General features: G+C 37.5%; 1 protein-coding gene across 1 annotated transcript in view; it reads left to right on the plus strand.

Moving 5' to 3' along the window:
* Positions 1-9,803, plus strand: part of LOC138860924 (uncharacterized) — a gene marked incomplete at its 3' end in the record, with an annotated part of 21,293 nt that extends 11,490 nt beyond the window's left edge. Inside the window, 2 exon segments of the mRNA XM_070119479.1 lie at positions 3,036-3,099; positions 3,801-9,803. Coding sequence (XP_069975580.1) covers positions 3,905-9,803 — 5,899 coding nt within the window.

Here is a 9,803-nt window from a genome sequence, read left to right on the forward strand (position 1 = left end):
TCCCACACCATGCTTTTACAATGGCCAACAAAGTGGAAGTAAAGTCTGGCAAAGTGAAATTCAAAATTTTTCGTAGTTCATACTCTGGTTGATATGTGGATAATGGTATTGAAACTGTAGTATTTTTTCTCCTTTATATGTATGTAAACTCCACATGAAAAAAATTGTTTTATACCAGACTTGCTTCTTAAATCTGGGTGCATGTGGCTTATTTGAGTGTCCATTGTGACAGTTGTATGGCGTATAGGATGAGTGCACACAAATGCTCATGTGTGGTGTCTAAACTCCTTACCTCCCCCCCTTGCAATGCTATTATGTCTTTCTGTGCAAAAGCATTATTAGCTTATTTTTCCATTTTGCAGTGCCTGTATTTGTCATTTGTATGTTGTATCATTTGATATGTTTTCCTTGCATCTCTGTAGATAGTCTTGATAAGATAATAATAAATATATATATATATATATATATATATATTTTTTTTTTTTTTTTTTTTTTTTTTTTTTTTTTTTTTTTAATGTTTGATTTAATGTACACAACCTCTGCCACCAGTTAAGACAGCAATAGGGTCTTGAGCATGGCAGTATTGTCCTCCCTGGAGCTGACACTCTTCTAGTCATGGCTCATGGATAGTACATTCCACACTTGTTTATCAATAGAAATCATGCAAGAGCCCCTTTCCAAATACCCACTATGTCTAATGACCCTCCAAGAGCTTTATGCACTTGCGGTGAGTCATTCCCAACATCCCGGCCTTCAGCAGAAATTCTCATGATGGCAAGTTCCTCTCACCCCAGCCCATAGCCAATTTTTTTTTGCAAGCTGGAATGTTCATGTCACCTGTCTCTTGAGCCAATTTATTATGTGATCATCACATCATCTAGATTGTAGGGGTTAACATATTGCTGTCCTCCATGAGATATATTTGTTAACTTGAAAATGGTATCTGGCAGGGATCTAGCTGGCTCTGAGATGTCTTCCTGTGTCCATGGTTCAGGAGCTTCTACCAGTAATGAAAATAGTCTCCTCAGAGATGATGATTTTTGGCTCTTGGTATCAGTTCTCCAACTTCATCACTGATTCAAGTAATGTAAGTGGAGATCAACCACATTTTGTGATGTACTGGTTCTGGCTACCTTCTGAATTCACTAAGAAACCCTGTCCATCCAGTGACAGCCCCATGTGGCAAACCTCAGGGTCCATCCAGTGACAGCCCTAGGTGGCAAACCTCAGGATCCTTCCATTGACTGTCTGTGGGTGTTTCACTGAGGGAGGAGAAATGGGCATGTGGATTGCCGTGGCTACCTCTAATTGATGCTACTCTCAATTATGCTAGTAGGTGGACAGGTCTTCACAGATCTTGTCGGGATACCAGATTATTTGGCTGGATATTTTTAAGTAGTTGATTCAGGTTGAGCCACCAATACTTTGCATGAATGCATGTTGTGTCATGATCCTAGTGCTGTATCCCTTATCAGTATGGAATCTTTAACCCTGACAAAAATTAGGGAGATGATATCCAAGGAGAAGGGTGGTAAAGCTGTCATATTTTGTGGTATCTATAATAATTGTTAAAGTCTGGTGATGAACCTGTAGCTCAAGCATTGCTTGCTGTCACATTTGCCATCTGAGTCTGAAAGTTCCGAGTTCTTCTACATTTTTGATGAGAAACACAAATGTGGATACTATTTTCTGTTCATAGCAAAGATAGGTCTTTGAAAATGTGAGTATAATGGAAATGATAAAGGTGAATAGAAACAGACTTTGAGCATCCCAGAATGCTAATAATACAGTAGCTAGTACTTATCTTCTAGAGCAGTGTTGTCCAAACTGGGGTCCGTGTATCCCTGGGGGTATGTAACATATATCATAAGGGTATGTGAACAAACAAGGAACACACACACACACACACACACACACACACACACACACCTTTTTTATTTGTGTATCAAATTCCAATTTATTGACCAACGCTCCTTCAATAGAGTCTTTTCATAATAAGTATATTAATTGCATTATCCTAAATAAAACAGTTTGTTTAGCCATGGTGGATGGGGCTATGTAACAGTACAAGAAGGTAATAGAGGGTACAATAGGTGAAAGTGTTTGAACAACACTGTTCTAGAGAATAAAAAAAAACTATCAATATACTTCTGTTAATACTTCAACACAAATATGATAATAACTTGCTCGGTATAACATCATCTACTGGCAATAAATAAATATATTACCAAGAGAATTTCATCATTGTTACTCATGTCTATTGGTCATGTTGGCTGTTTTTTTACTGTTGTGACATCATGAGACTGTAGCAAGCTTCCTCAGGAGGTAGTTTGAGAATGCTTGGTTTGGTTATGAAACCAGACCAAGATATCCAACCAAGAAGTTCCATGAAATACTAGTATGAGCAAGAAGTTTCAAGATGTTTCAAGAAATCTGTAAATATCTTGCCGTCAAAAATGTGCCTTGTGTGATCTGTCCATTTCTTTTTAGAAAGAAAGGGGATTGTTGCAGCTGCAGAGATCTAAACAGTCTGGATTCAATTTGGAAAACCAATAATCCACATTATCCATGGGGAATCTCTGGCAAATCCTGAGATTTAAAGCAAGTATGACAGATTATTGGTTTAACAGTATGGATATTCTATATGCTGGCACTGAAAGTGTGGGACTGGAATCACACAAACTCTTACATATCTTGGTAGTGTAGTTTGTGATTCTAGGCTGATTCCAGGAGGTCAACAGATGCATTGATAGGGGTAGGAGTCTTGAGCTCACACAATATGAGTACCTGGTGATACTGATACTTGTGCAGAGAGACCAAACTGTTTCTTCAAGACTTAATTCTGCTACATGGTAGTGAAACCTGGAATCTACCTTGTGTTTGGAGTCCTTTCTTGATGTCTTTTGCAATAGGTCCTCGTATTGAATCATGGGGTACATTTATTGAAAGTAAAGGTAGGTTTTGTGCTTGCATAGCTGTGTATTCTCCATATGTCAGGCCCATTGACATTGATGGATTTTTTTTTTTTTTTTCAGATCTGTACTATAGAGTGAGCTGTATGTATGTCTTGCTGCAGAAGACTTGAGAAATGATTGAAAGGTAAGTAGATATATGTATTCCAATGGAGAGAGAATTTAGACTTCTAAAGGAATGTTCTCGTGAGAATAGACTGGGGGAAGCGGATTATGCTTTTTTTCTTTTTCTTTTTCTTTTTCTTTTTCTTTTTCTTTTTCTTTTTCTTTTTCTTTCCTGTTTCTTCCTCTTTTTCCAACTTTTCTCCATCTAAATCTTCTTTATCACCTATCTCTTCTCCTTCTAAATCTTCTTCATTATCACCTATGTCTTCTCCTTCTAGATCTTCTAATAATAATAGTATTAATAATGATGATAATAGTAATAATAATGATGATAATAGTTATATTGATGATAATAATATTAATGACAATAATTATTATTATTATTCCTCACTTCCTCTTTGTTCTCTGCTTCTTATCTTATTTATATATATATATATATATATATATATATATATATATATATATATATATATATATAATATACACATATTACAGAATTAAAAGGGATAGTGATTAAATTATATGTAGTTGATTTACATGGCTTTGGACCAATCAACAAGACTTTGGTTGTCATTGGGACGAGTGTTTATATTAAGGATGAAATACTCTTCACTCTTGTGAGTCCTCATAGAATATAGGTCTGTTATTTTTTTTGTTTTGAATTTGATTTACCGTGAGAATTGCAGGTGTAACACACGTCACTGGCCTTTGTGTCATTTTCAGATAAGCACAGCTGACAGCATTCCTCATTGCGATGAGGATGCCAACCTTATGTAGGATTGAGGATTGAAGATTAAGAAAGCATCCATGTAGAGAACTGGACAGCAATGGCTGATCAAGGATTTAAGGGGAGCGGTGACAAAAGAGTTGACTCTGGAGGTGGAGCAAGAAGTGGTACGACAATGACTCGGGTTTGCAAAAGTACTGTCATGTTAGACCCAACTAACATGATAGAGCAAGTGTCTCTTTGCGGGATTGCTGAGGATATGAAGGAAACCTTGCTTGTGAATGTGATCAATAATCAAAGAGTGTTCAATGAACAAGTAAAGAGAGCCATCTTAGAAGCACAAAACAGATGTCCTGGCTTGGGAACATGCAAAGGAGACATTGAGCATGCTGATTTTAATGGACAAATGTCAACAAACATGACAAGTCCTCTGAGCAACACCTGTAATCAACAAGAGAAATTGAAATCTATTTCCACAAAGGAAGAATGTGTAAATATCAGCTCTAATGATAAAAAGCCATTGAATGCCAGCCCCAGTAACAAGCATGACTTTATGAGTGACATGTTTGATTATGATCAGATATTAGCAAAAAAAAGAAATATTGACAGACAGGGGCAGCCATATACCAGCTCCTTTTATAAACAACAGCAGAATGGCAATGATATCTCTGCAGCTAGTGAGGAGGGACTACTCAACTCCTTTAGTGATGAAGATAAGCCTATGACAAAGAGTACAGTCCATGATGGCTCTATTGGAGGTCATATCAATTCTTGTCAAAGAGGAGATAGTGGAGTTGATTTGAATAAAGATTGTCCCGGAGATGGTTCAGCTTCTGTGGAGAATGGAACCCAATGCTCAGTGGACAGTGCTGCAGTAGGAATTGCAAAAGATGGAGTCAGTCAGTCCATACTGAACCATGACTGTATTGATGATGTATATGATCATTTAAGTGAGACCAGCCACAAGGATGCCATAGTTCAATGTAACTTCGATGCTTTGATTCAGAGTTCAGTGGAACTGTCTGACTCTGTGACCCAAACAGAATCACTTTACTTGGTAGATAATAGTGCAGAAAACAGCAAAGCCTTTCAGGATCTAGAGGAAGAGGGCAATATCCATGTATCAGGCAAATCAAGTCCCTTTAGTAGCGTAACTCAGGGTAGAAGTAGTTCTGTAACTGACACTGAAGAACAGGATGAATCTGGTGAAAATACAGATGCATGGAAGGCAGAAATGAGCATTTTATCTGAAGATGTATCAAGTTCATGGCATGAATCATCCATCAAAACTGACAGCCATCTTAATCAGTCTGGGTCAAATGAGGTCTCTGAACCAAAGTCTTGTGTTAGTGCATATCCATGCTGCCCACATATGTCTTGCTTGTATAATCAGCCAGGTAAGCTCTGTACAGTCTTAGGGAAAAAGTTCATCTTGACAACTATTAAAGATGCCCCAATACTGATTGAACTGAAGCTGGAAATGCTGCATGGCCATCCATGTGGGTGCTTGCTTCTATGGCGAGGAAAGGAGCCAGTCCCATTAGCTAGCCTAGGAGATGGAACGAAAATATATTTTGATGCCGTTGTATTCCCAAATTCATCCAAATTTACATGTTTGGTGGTCTGGCAAGGAGAGAAACCAAAAGTAAGTGTAGAGCCATATTTTGATTCCTATGTATTTCTGCATGAGGTAAAGGAAATCAATGGAACCCTAATATCTTTTGAAAAAGGCATGGGATGTGTCAGTGCTATTGTAGATGGAAAAGTGGAAATGCTTTCATTTCCTCTTTCAGTTTTTTACATTAATGGAAAGAATGTTACCGTAAAATCAAAAATACTTGAACTCCTAGCCAAAAAAGATTTGAAAGTAAGCATGGATGTTGTCAAATTTGCAACAACAGGTGAATGTGTTTCACTTTGTTCTCGAGTTTGGAAAGGAAAGAAGCCTGCCAATCAAAATATGCAGATAGCTCCAAATCATTTAACTTTATATAGAAATGTACAGGGAAACTTTAGTCAGCATAAAAAACAAACCCATTTATTTATTGATGTAGAAGCTAATGTTAACATGACAGAGGATGAATATTATCTACAATTTTATTTAGATGGAAAGGAAATAACTCTGCCTTGGGTTGATAAAATCTTGCATGTAAACAACAGAAAGACAAAGGCAGATGTGACTGTAAGAAGGGTAAGGGCACACATCTTGCGATGGATTGCCAACACCAACATGACTGCTTACCGATTCTTAATGGTTCAAGCATATACAGGTAGAACACAGCAGCTAGAAACTGATTTCCGCAAGGATGAAACCAAAATTTCTCAGTTGCCTATGGAAGAAATACACAATGCAAAGTCAGACACAAGCATGCTTACGCTTACAGAGGTAAGTGAAGTTAATGCACATGACTTACATAGTCCTGAATCAAATGCTGATAAGCATTTAGCAAGTGAGGTAGGACAAACAAAAGATCTTTCAGTTGTTTCTTGTAGTTATGAAATAAAAGGTGTGGAAGATAAGACATTGTCAAGTGAAAAGAATCTTAAAGGGAAGGAAGAACAAAAAACAAAAATGACTAAAAAAGAGAGTACTTTCCCACTGTCACAAAGAACAGAAACTCACATGATTCAGAAAAGTGTGCCTTCCTTTTCAGAACTGATTATTAAAAGTCAAAGTGTGGAAGTGGAGGAACACATAAAAAATACTGAGCAACTAGGCTTGTATAATGAAAAGGCTCTGCTGACAAATTCAGAGCCAGTAGCAGCAAGCCCAAAAAATGAAAAGAAGGTGAAACTGAAAGAAAAAGAAGTGAAGATGTCCACAAAATCAGAGACACAAAATGTATTTATAAAGGAGACTCCAGTCACACAACAGGAGCCAAAACCTCTTACATTTCAGTCCACATTGCTGAATATTAAGTCAAAGAAGGACAAACCACCCTTGCTAATGAATCACCCTGGGACCTTGCTGTGGGACACAAGCCGCTCAGTGTTTGTGATATGTACCAGAATACCATTTGGGGACATAAAGTTTTCAATTGGTGCAAGGGCTTGCTATATTTTAAAGGGGAATTTTACTAAACCTGCCCAGTCCCCTAATCCAGTGCCTGTTATGTTTGATGCATTTAACATTGGTTTATCAAACTATCGTTTAGTTGCTCTATGGAGTGATGTCAAGCCACCTGCTGCACGGACAGGGACATCTTCCTATCATTTTGAAGTACCTGGAGTAATATTACATATTGTAGATAAAGTTATTGATTTCCATGTTTATCTAAATAAAGATGAAGGTTTTATAATGAGGGCACCTGTGCCACAGAAAGTTTATACCTCCAAAGGAGATGAATTCACAAGAAGTCTCATGGAGGGTTGTCTCATCCGGGTTCATCTAAAGGTACCCATCGATTCAGTTAGAATGACCGATTGCCAGATTCTCCTTATGGTTGTAATGGTGAAAGATGGGAAACCAATGATAATAAAAGACATTATGAATGGAAGAAAATTAAATGACTTAAAATGTAGCTCAGAAACTACAAATGTTTTTGACAGTAAGAAACTGTCAGATACCCAGGCACTCCTTGATCATCAATCTGCTATGAGGGACAAGAAGTTTACAAAAGTGGAAGACTTGCCAGAATACTTGAGAAACTTTACAGGCCTCATTGTTGAAAAGAAAGAAATGGGAAAAGTAATACTCTGTCAGTTGCCAAGGGAAGTGGTTTTCATACATTTTACTGGATTTGTTTTTGTAGAAGGATGTGCCATTAACAGAAGTAAGATACCATGTGGAACAGTTGTGCAGTTTGATGCTTTCATAAAGAAAGGTGATGTTACATCAGAATATAGTGCGGTCTTTGTCTGGACTGGAAGGAGAATAGATGGATATGAATTAAATGGTAGTAGATATTTCTATTATGTACCTGGAAAATATCTTGGGAAGAGGGATTGTGGGACCTGCCTGTATGAGTTGGAGCTTGATGGCGCTGTATGTTCTTACACTTGTCAAAAAACAGGGAATGTGATACTCCCAAATGGAAAGATTGGTTCTTATCCACTACCTGAGAGCAGGGTTAGTGCTCACTTAAAGCTCAAGAGGAGTAATAGACCAAATGAAGCTGTGACGCTCTTTGTGTTTGTTGAAGAGAAGACCTCCGAGCCAAATGCTTCTCATTCCACATGCTCTAAGGAAGACAGTGTTGTTGATTGTCATGAGGATGAAGTCTGTGAACATGTATCTGAGCAGCAACCACAAGGGGATCTAGAAATAGATGACTCCTGTTGTATATATAATGGCTCAGGAGAATTAGTTATAATGGAAGAAGATAACAGAGCATTAAAGGTTACTACAAAAAAGACATTTTTCCTCAAGTTGAGTAAAATGCAGCATGTTTTCATCGATAGTGAAGTGAAGAGCATAACAGATTTAGAAGAGGGTTCAATTATTTCATTTGATGCAGTGCATAAACACCATGTTATTTTGTTGTGGGTTGGATGTAAACCATCCTTTTATGAACATTCACCTGATGTTCATTATGCCTTCGAAGTTGAGGGTCTTTTAGTAAATCGACCACAGAAAAACAGTTTGCAAGTAAGAATGAGATTACAAGGTGAGATCACTACTCATGGCTTAGATAAAACAGGATTGATATACTTTAAGGATGGAAGAAATGCAAAAAATGATGTACAGGTTGGAGACTCACTCATACTGCATTTGAAAATTACGAAAGCAGAAAATAAAACAAAGATAAGACCTTTGTTTATACTTGTTACTAGAGGTGAGAACCCTGATAGACTTGAGTCGGTTCCCCAGGCAGAAGAGAAACTTTTTATTAGAATTGAAGATCAGGTCAAGGATCAACCAGATACTAACATACTACTGGGAAGCCCAGCTAGAGATGCAAGTATGAATGACAAAATTTTGGAAGAAAAACAAAAGGCAACTATAGACTATCCCATAAAACATTCTGTTTTTGAAGGCATACTAGAAAAGAAGGAAGATGAGACGTATCAGTTTATTTGCCAGTATGAAAATCAAGAGGAATGTATAACTCTTCCTGTTGATATTCCACTAGAGCAGACTGTGAAGCAAAAACATTTTCCATTCTACATGATCATTCGCATAAATGGATTGATTAAGGAGAAGATAAAGTCTTTCCATCCAGTCTGTGGATGGTTCAAGAAAACAGCTAGTGATGTCTACATACTGCACAATCTCCAGTTTGTGAGTGTGAACTTTGCAGAAAAGATCATTGGCCTAAGAGAATTCGACAGTGGGAAATGCTTCCATTATAGCCTAGAGACTCCTTTCATTTACTTTGGGAAAACACATGTAACATTGCATGAGTTCACCCACTCAACTCTGCCACAACTACATGCTGTTGTAAAAGATATCCCTATAACAATCATAGATGGAGAATGTATCACCAAACATATTCTGTTTCTAACAAGCAATATGATGTTGTCTAGGACAGCACTTCGATTCTTAGCATTTTCTGAAATAGATCATGAATTTGAGGTAAGCCCACATAGCACGATTGAGTATGATTTTCTTGATCAGTCTGATGACAAAAGATTATTACAGGCAGTAGAATTTGTCCGTGGTCCTTCCCAAGAGAATGACTGGACACAAAGTGATGTTTTAAGAGGAGATGAATTGAGAGCAAGAATTAAAAATCACAAAAGTGTTCAAGACTATTTGATTCTAGAAGGAAGGGCAAAGAAGTATAGTTTTGACACATACTTAGTTAACAGCACCTATGAAGGAAATCAGCTTGAATTTTATATTCCAGCAGAGTCTGTTAGAATAGAAGATGGCTCAGAGAATGATGAGAACCGCTGGTATATGTTGGGCAGCTCCAGTAGTAATTCTGTTTTTAAGCCAATACTTGGGTGGTGTGGGAGGACAAAGAGAGATGTATACATCCTTACAAACCAGGAAGTTGTGAGCTTCAATATTGAATATGGACTTATTGGATTAGCCAGTCAAGATGAGGAATTTT

Source organism: Penaeus vannamei, unplaced genomic scaffold, assembly GCF_042767895.1.
Source record: "Penaeus vannamei isolate JL-2024 unplaced genomic scaffold, ASM4276789v1 unanchor273, whole genome shotgun sequence".
Taxonomy (NCBI): Eukaryota; Metazoa; Arthropoda; class Malacostraca; order Decapoda; family Penaeidae; genus Penaeus; species Penaeus vannamei.